The 20866-nt window shown below is 38.1% G+C and overlaps 1 protein-coding gene across 2 annotated transcripts in view; it reads right to left on the bottom strand.

Moving 5' to 3' along the window:
- RBMS3 (RNA binding motif single stranded interacting protein 3) overlaps positions 1–20866 on the bottom strand; it is a 699061-nt gene that overhangs the window by 299273 nt on the left and 378922 nt on the right. For both annotated transcript variants that reach the window (XM_053978348.1, XM_053978357.1), the window contains one exon: positions 15771–15829. In XM_053978348.1, the coding sequence (XP_053834323.1) occupies positions 15771–15829 (59 nt within the window). The remainder of the gene's footprint in view (positions 1–15770; positions 15830–20866) is intronic.

Below are 20866 nucleotides of genomic sequence, written 5' to 3'. Positions count from 1 at the left end.
CCACAGAGGAAATAAAAGGATTTCAAACCCCGGAGTCATTTCCTTTGGTTCTCGGCTCATTCAGAAAAAATGTCCTCTCGGTCAGTGATATCTCCAACTTAATTCCTGCAGCATGACTTTTAAAAAAAAGAAAAAAAGTCCTTGTGGGAAACTTTTTCTGAAGGTTTGGAAGTGTGCCCTATAAGCTCTTTGCCAGTTGGTGTAAAATACCTTCTTTGCTCACAGAAGTTTGCAAAGAAAAATGTCCTCTTCACTTCTACATTAACTCTGAGCTTTCCAGAAGTTTTTACTCATCTAGCAGTCGCCATTTAATAATTAGAGGTGATAGTCACACTCATACACACAGATATATGAGTTTACAGAACTGTACATCAAAATAATCCACTAAATGTATTTTAATCACAGGGATTGATGCATGTGCAGCTTCAGAGGTAGTAGTGCGAGCAGAACAAGCAAGCGCTTACCAAGTGCAGCAATGTATTTCCCAAAAGTATCATAGACTTTGACACATTGTAAGCCTCAGTATCTTGCTTTTGAGAGTAGCTGACAAACATCTGAAGATTCAGCCCCACATCTGAAAAGTGATCCAAATGGTCCAAACAGGATATGTTTAAAACAAGCATGCAGGCCAGCCAACATAAATACCAGGAGTACAGTGTCCTCTCCAAGTGAGTGGGATACATACTCCTTGAGGCTGCTACCATCTTAAGCAGGTAGTCAGGGTTTCACTGAAATAATGGAGATAAAATTTTTGTCACGCAATCTAGCTGTAATGATCAAATTCATTCCAAGCACATCAGACCTGTGAATGCTACCTTTACATCATCATGAAAGGGAGAGGAAGCTTTTTAAATATATCCTCAGACCCATGATATTTCTAAGAGACCTATAAAGCAAAATATAGAGGTGCAGGACTCAGTAAAAATGGCAGCATTTGTGGGTTCCGTAATAGCAAGCTTACGCATCCTTTGTCCTAAAATGAACTTTGAAGCACCAGGATGCCTAGGAGCTGACACGTTTCATCAAGAAGATTGATTTTAGTGAAACTCAAAGCCTTCTTCAGTACTGTGCTTCAGCATGCATCTAATATTAGGCATACACATCCTGAGGTGGCCCCATCTCATGTTCAGAAAATTCAGAAAGTGGAGTAAATGACACATGCAAAATGGAAACATTAATGAGTTGAACCCTACTGTCAACTTCAAATGTCAGTGCCAATCTTGATAATTAAACTGCTCTTTCTAGGAAAGTTTATCACCTGATTAAAATTATAGTTTTAGTTATTATTTATTAATTGAGCCTTGTATAATGTACTTAAAGGCTCAAAATTGTTTCTTCCTGCATTATAATAATTCACGGTGTTCTATGAGATGGACTGAGACATCAACTCCTCACAACACATTCAACACATATACACTCATATTTACATGTATCTCCATATATCTCACAAGTTCCATTATAGCCCTGCTCTGCAAAGGGCAACTGAGGCCTTAGAACTGAAGGCCTTCTTTAGCCTTAGATATTTTCTTACAATGTCTTGAATAGCACAGACTAGACCTTCAGTCTGTGGATCTCTACCAGAGAAGAGATAACCTACAATATTAGATCTTATTTCTGTTTTCTGAAGGAATGGGAGGGGGGGAGGGGGATGTCTATTCAATTTATAAAATAAATTAAGAGAGTAAAATAAACAATGAAGCACCATTTTCTATATGCCAATCCAAACATTTCTGTTTTGCAAAGTTCCCTCTATTTAAATCATTATTTACCAGGATAAAATAACAGTGCCGAGATACCGATGAAGCATATAGAAAGAAAGGCATGGGGGAGATTTACAGATAATTTTTCTGAGGATAAAGTAGACCTAGACTGGAATTGTAATGGTACCTTTTTCCTCTTTCCCATTCTTTTCTAAAGCTGTATGTAAATTCAAACCAAATGTTGAATGGAAATTTTTTCCCCTTTTACGTTCCACTCTCCTTCTCCCTTTCAGGAATGCCAAACACAGGAGCTGAGTGTCAGTAAAGACTGACCAAATTAAAACAGAATTTCTGGTTTCACTTAGCCCTATGGGTAACGTACTTCTACTCTTGCACAGTGGGAACATGGGACTTTAAAGTGTAATCTGCAAATCCTATTTTCTTACAAGACTTATTAATATGAAATGACTCAGTGACAGTCAGAACTTCCATTTACAATAATAGAAGAACATTTCATAGCCAGTCCTCTGCCTTATCCTCACTTCCAAAACACTGAAAGCTCACCTTGCTGGGCTTTTGAAGGTTAATTTGACAAAGCCCATTTTAGAGTTTGTTTTTTTTTTTTTTCTTTAATGTGCAAATCTGCAGACATTTCCTAGGCCTCACACTGGCAAACACACAGGTAATTTGCAAGGAAATGAACTGTAACAGAGCCACACTTCACTCCTCCAGCTCCTGCTCCCAAGCATTTCAGCCAAGCATCACAGTTTCCCCCACACACTCCCATGTGCTCCAACACAGCCAGTCAGGTTGGCTCAGGATGAGTGAGACAGTTGCCCTCTATTTTAACTCAAGAGCCAGGCTTTTTCTTCAAAGAGTTGCCCTAGCAGCTGTCTTCCAGGTGAAGATTTTCTCAGGTGGGCTGTAGATAGTGTGGTGCATCACACCACACTGTAGATAGTGTGGTAGCATCACAGTCCCAAGAGCCCTGAGCCAACACCCAGCCCTAATGACCCCAAGGAGAGCAGTCCTAAAGGGAACGTGTCTCCCAGCTCCCTCTCCAGTGCTCTTTGTGGGGGTGCAGCTACTGAGACTATTAAAGCAGATGCATGAAAATGTATCTTACAACATTTGCCTGACTCCAGACTTAGAATATTGGGGAAACTCTTCAAAATAAGTGCACACACTGGGGAAAGAATCCTGACTCCACTCTCAAGCAGGCTCATGCCACAACTCCTGCTATCATATAAACTGAGTTTGCTCCACCCTCCGTACCAGCTGCTCTGCTGGTCAGAAACTCTCACCCATATTTATCATGGCCTGTTTACTCTCACTTATTCTAGCTGCCAGCATTGTATACACATTTTTTCCCTTGCCTAATACCAGACACTGATTTCTTCATAGACATTTCTATTTTGTTCTAGTTATGTGAATGTTGTTTTAAATGCTATGTCTTCCATTCCTCACCAATCATTCTCTATACTCTTTCAAGAAAGAAGAGCCTCAGCATTTCCAAGAACAAAACTAAGACCATAGGAGCATGAATTTGACTGCATGGAAGAAGGAACAAACTCTAGCTTTTGTCTTTAGGGCAGCAAGAAGAGGGGAAAGTCAGTTAGATTACCTGGATAGAAAGAAATGGTAGGAACAACCCTATCAAATAGTTTGGGAGAAGAAATTAAAGTGGGAATTAGCCAATTTAATATGCCAACTATCATTTCCATGTTTTGCCCGTGGGAGAGCTGCACACAAGGGCAGCAGGTCCAGGTCTATTAGGGCAGTTGCCAGTTCAAGGGGGGACTCAGATGGTAAAGCAGGATGTAATCCAGTGCTGGATCTTTCCCACTAAGAGCTGCTGGGTTGCATCTTCTTGCCTTGAAAATGTCCCTCTAGAATTTGGAGCTAACCAGAAGGAAGGAGTAAGTTGGACTGATGACAATCTCTCTCTCCAGGCAAGCAGATGGGGGAATTGAGAAAATAGAGAAAATTATAAGGTGATCACTAGATCCATCCCTATTGCAAATAAAACACCAGGCCCGAGAAGCTAAGTGGACATACTGCATGGAGTCAGTCAAATGCAGTGCTGACAACACAACTGAAACATCAGTGGCTCCCTAAGTGTCTTATGCCTTAAGAAATAAGATGGGTAAACTTAACTACATAATGCAGTCAGAAAACAGTCACAGAAAAACTGTGAAAGCAATGCAATGAGTGGATCATCTTAACACCAAGATCTAATGTGCATGGCAAAGACAGAGCAGGGGTGCTGGTGGGGTAGAAATGATTAAACAAAGCATGGCAGAGAGCAACACATAACCTGCAAGAGCTGAAATGCAGAAATATGCAGAAAAGCAGTAAGTGGAGTATTGCCCTTTTTCCGGTAAAAAAAGAAAAAAAGAAAAAAGAAAAAGAAGTTAAAAAAAGCAAACTTTATTTTCTAACTCCACCATATATACAGTAGCAAAAATGACAGTGGATTGGAGGGTGAAACTGCTACCTCTCCAACCACACTGGTCAAACTAACAGTCCATTAATTCTTTCTACCTACAAAGAAGAATGCAAAACAATCATTATTTACATGAACATGTGTGAGAAAACTCAGTTGAAATATGTAAATATCAGAAGGTATAGGAACTTTTAGAAGAACTTTAAAACTCTCAAAAGAACAGGGCAACAGTAGAGTGCTCATAGAGGACCTTTATCATCCCTACACAGATTGGGCAAAATGGGATGTAATGCAAAGATCATATTTTTACGTGCTGTTTCAGAGAGCAGCTGCTTAGGAAGCCCAGAACAGATGCAACTCTTAATTTTCAATGACCACAGAGAAGGTTATAGGACAAATTGACAAAAGTGAACACTAACAAATTGCAATAACAGATGGTATTCACCCTCCCAGTTTGAAAAAAGCTCCAGGACACAATAACTGACTACACACACTCAGAAGTGGTGGGCAGGTTTTTTTTTTCCCTAAAACTGACTTTGTACCTGAGGACTGGGAGGTGGCACACATGGCCCCAACATTCTGAAAACACCCCAGGTAAGATTCAGGTACATAAAGATCTGTAAACTTGATGTCATATCACCAGAAATTACAGAAACAGAGTAAAATCAATGGAAATAAAGTATGTTGAAAGAGTTAACCTGACTTTTGTAGGTTTGTTTCACAGACCTATTGGAGTACTTTGAAAAGGTCAATAAGCCTGTGGATAAGGGTGATCTGGCTAATATAGTCTGCTCAGATCTCCAAGAGACATTTGACAAGACCCTCACAAAAGACTTCTTAGGAAACTAAGCAGCCATAGCTTAAGAGGGAAAGTTCTTGGGTAAACAACTGGTTAAGAGATAAAAACAGAGGGTAGAGGGCATGATCTTTCCTACAAGGGGGGAGCAGGACCAGTGGACTTCCACAAGGAACTTTGCCAAGACTCATACTGCAGCTCTCACTTCTAAATGATGAGAAAAGACTAATCAGTGAGGTGACAAGATTATTTAGGAGACAAAACAGGAGATGCATCTGTGAAGAGCTGCAGAAGAAACTTATTAAATTAAGCAACTGGGTAATAAACCAGAAGAAATTAAATGGAGATAAATGTAGTGATGCACATGGGAGAAAATTCTCGTTTTACGTTATGATGCCCTTTGAAATGTCCATAAAAGTGTCAGCTTCCTATTTGCTCAGAAAGGCAAATTGAATTCCAGGAATTATTACAAAAGAAGCAGAAAGCAAGGCAAAGAACATCCAGCAGAAATATCTACATATATTTCCCTGTCAGCCCCTCCTTTCCCGTAACTTTTGAACTGACTGACCCCATTCCAGCAAATTTTTCAGAGGTAGCAATCTCAAACACTTTTAAATTCCAAAACCTCAATCTCATTAGTAGATACTGGTGAAAACACAGCAGAAATTTGTTAATCCCAGCAGCCGCAGAAGGATTTGTTGCACAGCATACAACCCCCTCTTTTAAGTGTAACAATTTTACCACTTCTGCAGTAAAAATCCAAGAAAATAGAGTATGGCAGGAAGAGCTATGCAATTCTTTCTGATGTAAGAACTCAAATTCACCCAACTTGATAAATATGTATATGTCTCCAAAACTTGAAGCATATTTAATGTCTGTTCCATGACTTTCTTCTCTAATAACTGTCTATAATAGCAATAAAACCTGTTTCTATTTAAAAAGGAAATTACTAAAACAATGTGCAAGAAATGAACAAAAAATTAAACACTAAAATATTGAGCATAGATGTTTGGGGATTTTTCCCCTTAGTTTTGGGGCTTTTTCTAAAGATACCTTCCATCAATAATGTGGAATTTACCCTGCAATTTACTGTGAGCTGAAGTGACTGACAAGAGCAACCAAGATACCTCAGGCAAACCAGGTCACTGAGACTTTTTCTTGCTGTTTTGTGATTAAAGGCTGACCACAAAAACCTTTACGTTCTGCCGAATGACATGCTTGGTTGGTTAAATATGCAGGCAATTAACATAGAGATAACATGCATTTAAATGGAGGTCCCATTGACCCCCAATCTCCTGACTGCAACCTTTGCTCTGAAAGCAGACAGCTTAGCAAAAATATTCAATTAATAAAAAGCCATGAAGGGCAACAACTCCATTTCAATTAATTTAAAAATAAATAGTGTTTACTGCTCCATATTTAATAAGTCAATAAAAAACAACAGCACAACTAATATCGCAAGCAGCAATGTGCCTGAAAGATCTTTATAAAGATCATGTAAAAATACCCAACCCTTTTTCTCCTTTGTTTAGAATAAAACAGAACATTCTATATGCAATGAAATAAAGCAAGCCTGTTTAATACATTTGAGCCCCTTCTTTCTTGCCTCTGCCCATTTCCTATCCCAAGTGTGATGCTACAACTTGCTGCAATGTCTCCCATCCCTCTCTCCAAGCATTCCCTACTGTTTCCACCCTCTACTCTCATAGCTATACCTCCCTCCCAAACACCTTGCTGGCCAAAACCAGCACAAGCTCTGGTTCCACCATAGAGGAGCAACTAGTGAATTACTGTAGTTACTTCAGGTGGACCAAAACTAAATCCATCCTGGATTTCTTGTAGCAGGAAAACTGAGTGTCAATTCTATATAACTGCCAATTTTCTGAAAATATTTAACTTGGTTCTAGTTGAAAGTCCCAGCCCTCCTTTGCTTTAAACTGGACAATAAGTTGTAAACTTCTTTGTGAATAAAAAATTGACAGCTTGGAGACTTTGAAATTGGAAACCAAACTAAGAAAAATTTAACCATTTGTAATTTTTTATTAAAACTTGTACTTTGGGGTCCAGAGAAACCACGTATCACACCACTGCCATCTAATGGAAGAAAACATCAGCCAATTATTGGTCCTGGGGAAGACCCACTCAGACAAAAACTACTCCATAAAGTAGGAGAGTCATTTCTAGCACCTCCTTTTCTCATCTATAAATTTAGCTCTTCTCAAAACATTCTGGGTTGAAAAAACTCACTAAATGTTATCCAAATATACGATTATTCTCAGGAGAGCTGAAAGACTGGTTTAGTTAGGGTTTTTTGTTTAGGAGTTTTTTTTTTCTTGGTGGAGAATTCAGTAATTTAAAGAAATGTCATTTAACTCCATTCAAAATCCTAATATTACTTACGGTACCTAAACTGATTGTGGAGCCTGCACTCTTTTTCAAAGACCTGGGCTGCAAAGCCCATAGGGCAAAGTTGCCTTTTAGATATTTTTTTTGTACAGTACAATTGTTTTCTGTACTGTTGATTAGCACCTAGAGCTTTAGTGCTCACATACCTGTATATGGCTACCATAGCCTAAATAGATGGAGTAATATTATTAATGCCCAGCAGTTCCCTTCCCAGAAGTGGTGTGGGTGGTTTTTTTGATCAGCATTGAGGGAACTACATCTTTATTGACAGCAGTTATGATTTTTCTCCTGCGTTGTACATCTACTCCTGCTCAAGCAATGCTGCACCATCTCCAGACAGGCAGCCCTCAGACACCCAGAAAGACAGATGTAATAAAAATGATGGACCAGTCTCTTAGTGTTTCACAGTTTCATACCCTCTACCAAGAAAGAGAACATCTACTTAATTCACTTGGGTAAGCGAACACTGCTCTTCAAAACAAAAGCAGGGGGTGTGCAGTAATAGGGGAAAAGCGAGCAGTGACCTCTCTGCTGGAAAACCACAGAAATGAAGTTGTGTTGTAATTCACAGATCTGATTCAGAATAGTTCCTGTTGAGTACCCACGCACAATAAGAGCCTGTCAACTGGATTCATTATCAAATTGTCACTATATCAAGGCAGCATATGTTTTGCATATGTTGTATATTCTGAAAGAGCCTAATGGAGTAGGCCCTAGAAAAACTAAGGAGCTGGGCACTGTCCTCCTCCTGCCTCTGCCCTGGGCTTCTGCAGGTTGGCTGCTGTGCTGAAGGTTTTGAGACTTTTCAGGAAGTAACTTCTGAACAGAGTACCATCACTTTTAAAAGAGATGACTTGCCTTCAAGCAACTAGAGGCTGAACAGATTTATTGCTGTATAGGATGCTGTATCATTGCATGAAAAAAAAGAAGTTTAAGCAGAGTGATTCTTTAAGACATTTGAAAAAGTCAAGACATTGGAAGGAAGCTTTCAACAAAGCTGATTATGAGCTGCTGTTCAGATTAAAAAAAAAAAATCTCATCTGTTCATTTCTGTGCTATGAAATAGATATTTCCAAGTCTGTTGAGACCACTAAGAGCCTACTAGCATTACCCAGTCCCAAAATGCACTTCAAGTGCATGCCAAGCTATTGGCAAAGTTTTATACAGACCAATGAATCAAAACATTAATCACTGTGTACAAATGGATATTTTACTTTTTTTATTTCCCTGGAAGGAAACAAAGTTAAACCAATTATCTGTCAGCGATATGGGTCTGCAGATTTTGGAAGCAGTAAATTAAGAATAATCACAGATTAGATATGTCACAGAATACTTGAGCATCTTGGGTCTCCCTACATAAAATATTTGCTAGGCCATGAGTTCATTTATGAAAAGATAATGACCCAGGAAATTTTTTTCCTTAATTGCAAAGAAGCCATTTAAGAAAATGTCTGGGGAACTAATTAGGAAGGAGTTTTCTCTGTAGAGGACCTGGCTTTAAACTCACTAAACAACTTTTAGAGGTCTTTTTTGAGACAGAGCACCATTGAGAGGCAGTCAAGAATGTTTGCTGAGGTGCATTTTGCAGGCATTGGGGTGGGTATGTCTCAGTCCTTACCATGGTGATGCACTGCTCAGTGCTGGTGTGCTCCAGCTATGATGACTTGTTGGGCACAACTCATTGAATCCTTTCCTATTTCACTTCAGCAGATGTGAAAAAGTATTCAAAAATACACAGACAGGAGAATCTTTGCCTCCAAGATAAAATGAGAGTTTGCAAAACACTTGCACATTTGCCAAGACATAATAATGCCTGCTGGCCAACCCAACAGGTGCCAGGAAAATAGCTTTGTTATGACATCTAAACACCCATGAATACATCATCTGTAAATTCAAGGAGACAATTATGTAGTTATTTTATTTATATATATAAAATATATATAAATATATATTTTTATATAATATATATTATATAATATATATTATATATATTTATACATAAATATATATAGATATATATATATACGCAGCTTTCCCACTCCCCCAGTATAGTTCCTGGTAACTTCTTAAAGTGGTCAGATTTACAATGTATCATAGCTCATGAGCCCAGCAATCAAAAGAGCTTTTATTTGCTAAGCTCGGGTGTGAATTTAGACTTCATTTGTGAGGGAACAACCTCATGGGTTTTTTTACTGGCAATTCCTTTCACTTCATTTTGATATATGTCTGCCATCATGGTGTTTAGATGCCTCCTTTAGGTATTTTTTCTTAAGACTTGACTCTTGGTCCAATGTGGTTCCATAGTAATATCACTTTTTAATTGAAACTGAAAAAAATTATCTCAACCTTTACTTATAAAAACCACAGGAGTCAAAGTAAAAAAAAAAAACCCTGAAGTTTAAAAAAAAAACTCCTAGAAAACAGACAAAAATACCTCCAAATATTTACAAATTTTAAACAACTAGCCTCATGTTGTTTTGTGTATTTTTTCAAAACACACAGCATTGCAAGTTTGCTTTTTTCCCTTTCAACTGTTGAAGACTTTGTCCTTCTGTCTCTGGAGATTTGGTTTTATCAGCTGGCTTGCTAACCAAAAGTGATACAACTCAGCATAGTTTGTGCACTCTGTTCAGGAAACCCAGGAACAGAAGGACCAGATTAGCTGAGGCTGCTGCAGGTCAGTGGTGAGATGGACCAGCAGAGCCACAGACAAAACTTGCTGAACGCCTGCCCCACACTCGGACACTCAGCACACGTCCAGCTTTCACAAACGCCTCACTGTCAGAAAACCTGCTGAATTAAAATATTCCATATTGCTACACTTCTCATAACTTGAGAATTATTATACCACTGATTACGTAATGCTTTGGAGTGGATCAAAAAGGGAAGAAAAAATTAAAAGAAAGAAATGTGAACAAACAAAATTAATGCACAAAAACCAGCACATCTATTGCTACTCTGGCATCGAAAACAGGACTGATTTATTAGCTACACAAGTCTAGAGTTTCAAAATTAAATAAGTCTGTTTTACAAATTATTTACTTTCTACAAGATCCATTTCCCCTTGAAGCACACTGTGCATGCCCTCCTAGTGTGAACAGTTTACAGTCTGTGATCAGGCACAGACCTACTTGTCTGGATTTTTTTCCCTTTCAAAATGGCAATTCTGAGAATCATAAATTACACAGCACAGTTATTGTAATTCGAGCTTATTCCCAATAAATAAAATTTATTAACTAAATAGCTTTCTATGTGGCTTAGCTCTTTCCCACCAGCTTATTATTTTATATAGACTTGCTTCTCATTCCTAGTCACAACCTTATTGTCCCATCTTAAGAATATGAATTTAAAAATACAAAGTAAAAATGCATAATTTCATATAATCACAAATAACCTTCACTCCCTATAGAATATTTCCAGAGAATACTTTGTAAAATTTGAAGCTTTGAAAATATTTTATCTAACACACATACCAAGGTCTATCTAGTATGAATATAAGCTTTGTTTATCAGAACACCAGAGCAGAAGCCTCCAGCTCATTAAGCTCCAACGCATTAGAGTATTTAGGGATGCTGGTGAGCTTAAGCATATGACTAGCAACACTGACACAAGGCAGGACAGACTCCTTTTGGGAGATATGAAACATCACTTTATCATGCCATTCCAATTATCTCCAGCACTTATAGCAAGCCTTGAGTTATTCCATTTTTGTTACACAAATAAACTCTCAATTTATAAAATAGGTCATGGCAAATTTTACGTCCTGGTCTAAAAACAGCAAGGCAACTGGAGAAATAAAATTATATGTGATATATGGTGGGTTAACACACATGACCTCATGGCTTTTTTTTTTTTTTACCATAAACCTACCCCAATCCTAATGAGTGCATATCTGCATCCACAGTTTTAATATTTTAAAAAGAAATGGATCATTGCTAACATTTCTCAAACAGAAAAATGTCATAATGAAATACTAAAATTATAAGCAGAGTCGCTGTAGTTCCTCTCATCATGTTAGGCACATTTCCCTCCGGAGACAAACACTGTTATTCAAGTCACCCCTGGTTTGTAAAAAGATACATAAAATGCAGAATATACCACTGAAGTGTTTGTCTCCTACAAATTACAAATTTAATAGGTTTTATTTATTAAAAAAAAAATCCCACATGTGGAATTTCAGACTTTTAGTCATTCTCCTGTGCTCATCTTCTAAGGTAGTAGCAAAATACTCAAAATCATGCAAGCCCCTGATTAAACCAGGAAGCAAATCTGCATGCATGCAATTACAGTGTCTGCAAGGGCAGACGCAGATGACAGTAATTCATACTCTAAGAAATGGGCTTGTGTATTTGGCAGATTAACTGTTCTGTATTCCATTGCTATGAGGTATGGAAACTGTACTGTGAAACAACCATTACTCATTCCCTCAGCTCTGAGCACGTAGGTCTACCAAAGGCAAGCCAGGCTGAAGAGGGTGGGGGGCGAGGGCTGGAAAGAGAAGAGTCTACATGTTTCAGATTAACGCTTCTCTTGAATGGTTTCTTTTATTCCATTTCCCCCACTTTTTAAATTAGCAAATACAGTAGGCCCAGAAGGGGAAATGAGCAAGGGGAAGAGGGAGAGAGGGGAGGGAAAGGGAAAAAGCAAAAGCAGCCAAAACTCTCCAACTTGTTCATTAGGGGTTTTGTTTGAACATCTGAATGAATCATGTGTCTGTTTTTCATTATTCTCCATATGCATTTGTTCTTTGCTTTGTTCAGAGATTTCTGGCCATGTTGTCATGACTGTGCTTATTTTGTTTTATATATTGTTCCATTACAGGGTGATGGTTACTTCTCGTCTGCCTCACTTAGCAGTTACGCCACCAACAAAGAGCAATCTGAAAATGAGAGGTTATGTCAAAAGGTGTCCCTAGTGAACTCCCTTGCAGCCTATATGATTACTTTAGATCTGACTGCTTAATTCAGACCAGGGAGAAATCCTGAGATAACACTGTTCCTTATCATGACAGGAATGCTGTGGGTATCTTTTTAAAAACCTGAGGAATAATGGAGAATGACTTAAAGTACATCACTGAATGCCTTCCTCATTTCTCCAAAAGGAAAGCTAACACTTGCTAAACAGTAACCTGTTTTAACAGATCGGCTGTTACATGGAGGTTTTGAAATAATTTCCTTGCTAAATTAAATCTTTCTACTTTCAGCTTTACTCTATACCTTGGTCAACACATAAATGACACTGAAATAAATTCTGAAATCACTAATCATGTGACAATTTCTATCATCAAATTTAATCCACCCTACTTCATTGGATACACATCACAAGATGATGTGCTCATTTAACAAGATAATCTCTTACTTGGCAGAAAGTGAGTGAGACCCAAAAGACTGGAAAGGAGCAAACAAATAGTGTGTTTTTTTTCCTTTTTTGATGTTTGAGTACTGGGTTTTGTTTGGAGGTTTTTTGGGTTTGGAGGGAAAGGGGTATTGTGTTGTGGCGGGGGGCGGCGGGCGGCAGTTGGTGGTTGTTTGTTGATTTTTGTTAGGTTTTTCTAGGGAATAGATGTAGACTCCACTGTTTTAGAGACAGTTTCAACTTCAACTTTCAGCAGATAGGAAAAAAAAGGTCTAGCTGAAAATGCTGTGAAGTAGGTGCCAAATTGATTAGCATATCCAGTTTAAAAAATAAGTTCTCAATGGCTTAGTATTGCACTACCTGGTGTACTGAGAGGGTTTCCTCAAAAGTCTTCCCCAGGTCTGTTATTATTCACTCTTTTCCACATTATCTTGTCCAGTGGATTAGAGAAACCATTTATTAACTGTGAAGAGGATACTAAAGAGGTAAGTGCTGCAAGCACTCTGGAGGCTTAAGATTATACTCAAATCTTAGTAAATTAAGAAGACCACAGGAAAAAAATAGGATAAAATTCAATACAGACAAATGAAAAGTTCTAGCTCTAGGAGGGAATAATCAACAACCCAAAGTAGAGCATGCAATAACGAACGCCTGGCTGGCAGCAGCACTGGAAGAGAGTGACAAAACCAGGGGCTGCACAGAATCTCTCAGCAAAAACCAGCACCATTTTTCTCATGCAACACCCTGTGCCTCAGAGATGGATCTATATTTTAAATACATATAAAATTATAAATATGTATACATCAACAAAGAGGAGAATCATGTGATCACAGAGAAGGCAAATAAAACCCCTCTATACTATTTAAAATGATCAAATTTAGGGCATCTAAAAAACTATGCCCAGCTCCAAGTTCTTCAGGTAAGAAGAACTTGGAGAACTTAGAGTAACCAGCAAAGTGCATCATACTGAGAAATTTAAAACAAATTGCCTTTAAGGAAAAAGTTAAATGACTAGTGTTTAGTCTAAGGAAAAGATAAGGCAGATGCAGATCAGTCTTCAAATATGCTTGATGCAAAAAGGAAAGGAATAAACTGCTCTACATGTCCACTGGGGGTAAGAAAAGAAGCAACAGACTTAAATTACATCAAGAAAGATTTGGGTTAGCCATTAGGAAATGCTTCATTATAGTGAGGACAGGGAGTGTTATCACAGAATGCCTGAGAAGCTCGAGGAATCTCCACCACTGGAGGCCTTTGAGCAAAGGTTACAGAAATACCCCTCCACAGTGGGTTAGAGCTGATCCTGCCCCAAGGCAGGTCCAGACCTCTTCAGGTCCCTTCCACTTCTGATTCCTGGGAAGGTTTTTTGGTTTTTTTGGCAGCCTTACTAAAGAGAAAGAAAATTGCACCCAGCATTTAAAGCAGTAAAACATCTATTATTTTTATGCCATAAAGCATACTGTTAATAAATCCAATTATGTTTATGATCTTTTAATGGCACTGCTTATGTCATAAAGATCCATCTTTGAAAATAGAAATAGATATCTCTGCCCTACAGTGTAATACAACAGCATGAAAGCAAACTAACAGAAAATACAAACTCATTGTTATATGGCTCCTATTAAAATGATCTTAAAGCTAACTATAACATAAAGAACACTAAACCCAGACATTTTTCTTTCTCAAAATTCTACCATTAATATTCTTTATAGTTTTTTCACTTCACATTTTGTGTTTCACAAACAGATACACTCCTTTCCTTGTTTACCACTGGCAATGGGAGCAAAGGAAGTTCTGCTCACAAGGGTATTCCTTTATAATGTAATCCTAAAAAAAAGAAAAAACAACACTAAACCCCAAACACAATGAGGTCTTGTTCCTGGTGTGATATTCAAAGAAATACTGAGTGATATTATCAGAATTCCGCCAGAAGAGTGCCTCAAGGAAACCAAATGCACGTTCAGGCAAAAGCAAATGCACAGCAGTGCAACTTATGACAATGACCCATGACCAACTGGGTTGGTAGAGTTTTCTAAGTCTAGAACTACAGTCTTCCAACTTACTTTTCTCCTGAGTAGCTAATAAATGCTGTTTCTGGCAGGCAATAGATAAGGTCACACAGTCCTACAAATCTCAAAAGCATCTCTGGCACGGGTGGCAGGATTTTTCTCCCATCTCATAATTTCCCCAGAATGCTTCTCTGCTGCTTCTCTTCACCCTGTATCTGGTCACTCACAAGACAGTCCTAAACTGCAATGCCTTTTCTTTTTACTAACACATATAGAAATGCTCTCCAGGATGTGTTTCTTTTCAGGAGAACCCACTCTAGCAAATCTTATTACTCCAAAAGTATTCTGTACACCACTAGTGGAAAGCTACAGAATCATTTTAAGGCACATTTTCTCCCCCAAAGACTGAGTGACACTGCAGACTCATAAATGAGTAACAATTCTAGTCCTGAGATAGTACTACAAACGTTAGTCAATATTTTCCTCAGCAAGTATAGCTACACACACACACAAAACATGCTATATTTCATTTAAAAATATTTTCATACATTAGCAGAAAAATTAGGAACATAAAACTGGAAGAGGAATTATTTGTATACCTTGGTATTGCAACTTGTAGATCTAATTGTGTCATAAAAAATAATTTCTTCTTCTATTAGCATATGCCAAGACTTCAGAAAAAAATATAAAAATTAGACCAGGTTTTCCTTGGAAAACTTTTCCCAAAGGTTTCTCAGTTTTATACAGGAAATCAATTTGCATCACTGATGATATCATTCAAATCAGACAGCACTATGTGCTTAGAAGGCAATTTACTCTTCTGCCGAAGCAATTTGATACTTGTTCTGATTTGTGATTTTCATTTTGTTTGTTAATGAAAAAAATTAATGAGCAATGTTACTGGAAGCACAACTCAAAGCTTTGGCATTATTAAATATGTTTGTAATATACTGTGCATTATGTTGATTGCACAGTTGGAGCCAGAGCTTTGGCAGTCAAGCCACCAGTCAATCATTTAAACTGGTAATGAACTCACAGGGTGGACACTTTGCACGTACCTTTGCACTGATTTGTGTTTTTGTCAAGAATTGCCTTTGTGGATACAATTTTCCCATACCTATGGAGAAAACAAAAATCAGAGGTACAAGTTACTATGTTTTAGTAAAGTACATAGTGATTTTTGCATGCATATATAACACATATCCTAGGAAGAGGTCTAGAGCTCCTGAAAAATGTTCATCTGATATTCTGGAGAGATCCCTTATGCCACTAGCTCAAACATGTTTAGAGTTCCCCAAGAGCACTTGCCTGTCCATCTCTGGTCCATGCACTGCCAACACAAATGCCAATCACAGGAAGGATTTTAGGACACTAGTAAAGAGCCTAAGTTATTTTAAGTTTGTTTAGTTTAAATACAGACAGACCACATTCCTTCAGGATTAATGAAAATGCAGGAATTATGGTCACTTTTTATACGCAGGCACGCACAGCTGTGCTCATGTGTGCATCCATGTCTATGTATATACACTCTATCTAGTTTGGATAAACAGAACCTTTGAGGTTTGTGTGCATCTCCCAGCTCTTGCCAAGATGAATGTTAATATTCATTTGAATTTATATCACCTCCCATAGATAACATGGCACTGAACTGCAATTCGATAGACTTGGTACAGTGAAGAGGGAATTCAGGCAGCTACAATTTGTTATATAAAGCAACTAGACCATAAAATAGGTATCTGTGTTTACCTCACAGAGATTAAGACTAAAAATGCAGACTTAATAGTAAGTATCACAAAATCTTGGTAAAAGATCACAGAAGATGGCATTTATGGATTAGCATAAGACATCAGAAGAATAAGCAAAATAATTCTATTTCTCAAATCACAGATACATTTTGTTCTTTGTTGAAGAGAACTTCCCTTAAAATGCCCTTTCCCACATTTTTTTAAAAAGCATTATTGATACTCTGATATATTGGGCTTTCATTTGGAGGACTGTTCCATGAAACACAAGTTTCTACATCCACAAAGGACATAATACTATGAAAGATTTAAGAAAATTATGTCTTCTAATGCCAAAGCAACATCCATGGCAAACAATCTACATCAATTATAAGCTATTGAAATGTATGGTATACAAATGCTTATTTGGTTAATCTTGATTAACAGCAAGATAAATTTGGAGTTAGTGGCTTCTACTTGCAATCCAGAAACAAGAATGTGGAAAACCTGCTATTCCCTTCTCTGCCTCAGGAGGAAATCCATGTCTCCCACTATACAGAAAAGAATTCAAGAAGCCTAAGGGCAGCTAGAATACTGTATCACATATTCAAGAACACACTCTTCTTTGTCTTCTTTGTCCTATGGGTCTGTAAACATACTGAGAAAACCAGTCCAAAAAAAACCCAACAAAAAAAAAAACAGTGAGACAAAGAGGGGATGGTACCATAACTCAGAGTGTAAAAGTGACTCTTGGGTTTCAGTCTGGAATTAAGAAAACCTTAAATACCTCATGAAGGGGAGTAGCACCTACAGGACAGAATGGGAATGGCCTAACCAAACATACAGTTTGATATCAGCAAAAATTTGCGACAAAGTTCTCAGCTGAAGTTTCCATACTGCAAGTGACATGTAGCCACTCAGCTTAAGATAAAGTGCGCTGAATGACTCACAAAAGCAGAGTAAGGAGAGATGAAAAGTGAGACTTTCCATTTCACTGTTTTTCCTTTGCCTAAGAATACACAAAAGCATTTGTTTCCATTTGACTTTCATTTGAGGAGGAAAAGCATGTTTAGCTTCATTTTGTTTCAGTCTGAAACCAGTCAGGAGGAGGAGGAAAAACTGATCTAAGAGTATTAACAATTTGTGTAAACTAAGTCAAGCCCTAATTCAGATATCTTTTAGCAACCAAAAAAGTCAAACAAGACTTCCTTCCCTTCACCTCTCTCCACCTCCTTTTTTTTGCTGACTCTGTAGGTCAGAAGGATTTTGGTCTCTGAAGGCAGAAGCAATCTGTTGTTCACTGCACTATGATGGGTACATGGGCAAGTAGTTGAGAATCTATTTTGCCATAGCTGGCTCCACTCCAACCAAAGACATAATAGATTTAATGTTAACCATGAGATCACATGCTTTTCTAGCCTCAGGTGTTTCCAGACTCACGACCTTCATACTCACTCATGTTCCACTTAATTTTATAATTCTTCATGGTAGTACCTGAAGTTGACTTTGGCCTCTAAGATATCAGAGCACATGTCTTCAGAAGGCAAAGAAAAATTCAGTTCAGTGATTTATGGCTGTTCAGTGGGTCAACCTACCCAGCAGGAAATCTGGCCCATGCAGTGCCTCTTCATTTATTTGATTTACTTAGATTTAATATCAAGTACATGAAAAACATGCAAAAACACGCCTATCTTCTATAGTAATACACCTCTGACAGATAAATGGGAAAAGAATCCAACAAAAATCAGTGGCTAACCCACAACAACCTCAAATAAAACACAACTCCTACCTATAAACTTCCGCCTATAAAAACCAACACCCCGCCTCCATTTCAGTCCAGCCACTCCTAATGAATTGATATGTTGGTCCATCCAAGTCACGAGAGAGCTAGAAGTTTACATTTCTTGCCAGCAGAGACAGGCATTTGTGGTTCCACTGCTTTTATTACAGATTTCACAGAGTTATTTGCTGCATACTGCCATCCTGCAAACACTTCATTACATGAGAGATTTTACTCACAGAATTCTGTTCCGGTCAGGAAATGCTTCTCCCCACATTCAAAGTTATGTGCACACCTTCAGGTTTGCAAAAACAGACATCAGAGTGGTAAAGAGGCACCACAATAACAAACACTATTATAGGCAATTAGCCATATGTTGGCGATTTAATCTACTGCTATAAACCCTGAGTGCTACCACAAGAAAGTAATTGGAATTAATTTGGACACTGTTTTACTAAATATTTCAAGTAATTATTCTACAGTAATCAGAACATCAGTTCTGATGAAGAATGTTAGTTTGTGTGCTGCATGAAATCAGGAAGGTATTTTGTTCCTACAAAAGCAGTCATATTTCTTTCTCTCATGTGTGAAGTGTGGTATTAAGCTATAGCTTATCTCCAAAGTTGTTTGGCTTTCTGCTTGTTTTACCTTTAATCATAATTTAATTCACCCAGAAGTAAAAAAAAAAAAAAAAATGTATTCAATGGGAATGTTCACAAAAATAAGGATAAAGTACATCACAAGAGTTTACCTCTTGTTTTCTTATATTTAAATACAAATTACTACAAAATTCAACAGCCTGCACACCTGTGTTCTACAAACTACTGATAACATTAATGTAAAGAAATAACAGGTATGGTCTCCTTTTTGTGAGAAAATGTGAGCACTATTTAATTTTCTCTTGGGTACAGTTCATACACTCTTTCAAAGATATTGAATCAAAAATTCTGGTCATAAAAGGATGACTGTAAAATTGAGTTCACCTCAATGCCGTATTACCAACCCTTCAAAACAATGGCTGTATTATTAATGATAACCTACTGCATCACATGGAAACAGATGTAATGAATCTGAGATGGCTACCTCAAAAATGTGTCTATTGAGCATCAGAGTTGAAATTGCTGTCCAAAAAGTTTCCAGGCACTCTTCCTGAAGTGTTACCTAAATGCACAGTAACCACTAAAAAGTTTGTTCAAGTGCTTTTTAAAATCCTTGTAATTATTTTTATTCAATTATGCTTTTGATTCTTTTTTATGTAATAATTACCCTGGAAAACCAGGTGATCAGATTTTGAAAGCGCTTCCATGTCAAGAACAACTGCACAGATTAGGGCTTCACCACATTAATGAAGAACCCATGCAGTGAAATAGTGACTAGTTGTCTTCACTGTTTCTCATAATATATACCGACTGCCCAGAAAATTACAAAGTTTAAAATCTGCAGGTTCTAGAATAGAGAGCTACTTGGGGAACTCATTGCCAGAGCCCACACTGATGTCCCAACAGAGACATCACTACAAAAAGCTATTGGACAGCTTCTAGGAGGGAAAATCTGTCATGAAATTAAAAGCAAAGACACATTTGTGCCCTGGAAGTCACATACCACCAGAAACTGTGAGAGGATACCAGAGCAGCATCATCACACGTTGTCCCTGTTTTAACATCAGGCACCTCCCCAGCTGCTGAAACAAATTCCTATCTGGCCCAGCCCAGCCATGCTTACATTCCAAGAAAACATTCCGTTGAGGGTGAAAATACCTTCTTAGAAACATAACCAATTCTACTTTATCTTGTATATATCAGTGAAACTGTTGAAGTCATCTGACATACACTATTAAAATTACAAAGGTCACTTAAAAACTCTTCACTTACCAACAGCACTAACTGACACCATGGCACACAAAAGGGAGAACCAAGGGAAGAGCTCTGCACAGAGAAACAATCTTTCTGTTCAGTCCCGGCTATAGAACTATGTCAAAAATCACTCTTGAGAGCCTCATCCCATTGCACCCCACATTTTCAGACTACTCAGCAGACTCAGGAAAGATGCAAGCAATGCAAAACGAGCCCTTAATGTATGTATATCAAAGCAGATCACTTTGAGAGCTTTCACGCAGGCGGTCGATCAGCACTTACACTGCAGACAAAGCTCAACACACTCATTTCCAGGAAGTTATTTGATAACTGCTGTTAAAATGGAGATGGTTCCTGAAGGAAACCATTCAGCTGTGGGTGATAACTCTCATAAGATGCATGAACCTTAACCACAGCCAACCCCAATGAGAGGAGAATTTGCTGTCTCAAAACACACAGAGAATTTGAGGCATTTCTCCTCCTGCCTGTGGGAAGCTAGGGTGCAGGGAAGGTAAGTGGACAGCTAGGGTTAGGAGACAAGTGAGATTCAGCTAAGGACTAGCTCAAGGCAGAGGAGACAGATGTCACCCATCCCACTGCTGGCAGGCAACATACCATGAGAAGAAGCTGGCTGAGTGACAGCTGTGACCAAGAGTTGCTGCATCAAAGGATGGATTTCCTAGGAGACCAGGCTGGTGGGGGCTACACAGGCTTTTCAACTTTTCCATGTCATTATGGGCAACAAAACCTCTGGGATAGGCATATTCCATCTTTTAAGCCAACCTTGAGGCTGGCCATAG

Source organism: Vidua macroura, chromosome 1, assembly GCF_024509145.1.
Source record: "Vidua macroura isolate BioBank_ID:100142 chromosome 1, ASM2450914v1, whole genome shotgun sequence".
Classification (NCBI taxonomy): domain Eukaryota; kingdom Metazoa; phylum Chordata; class Aves; order Passeriformes; family Viduidae; genus Vidua; species Vidua macroura.
The sequence above is the reverse complement of the archived record's forward strand: the minus strand, read 5'-3'. Positions and strand labels throughout refer to the sequence as shown.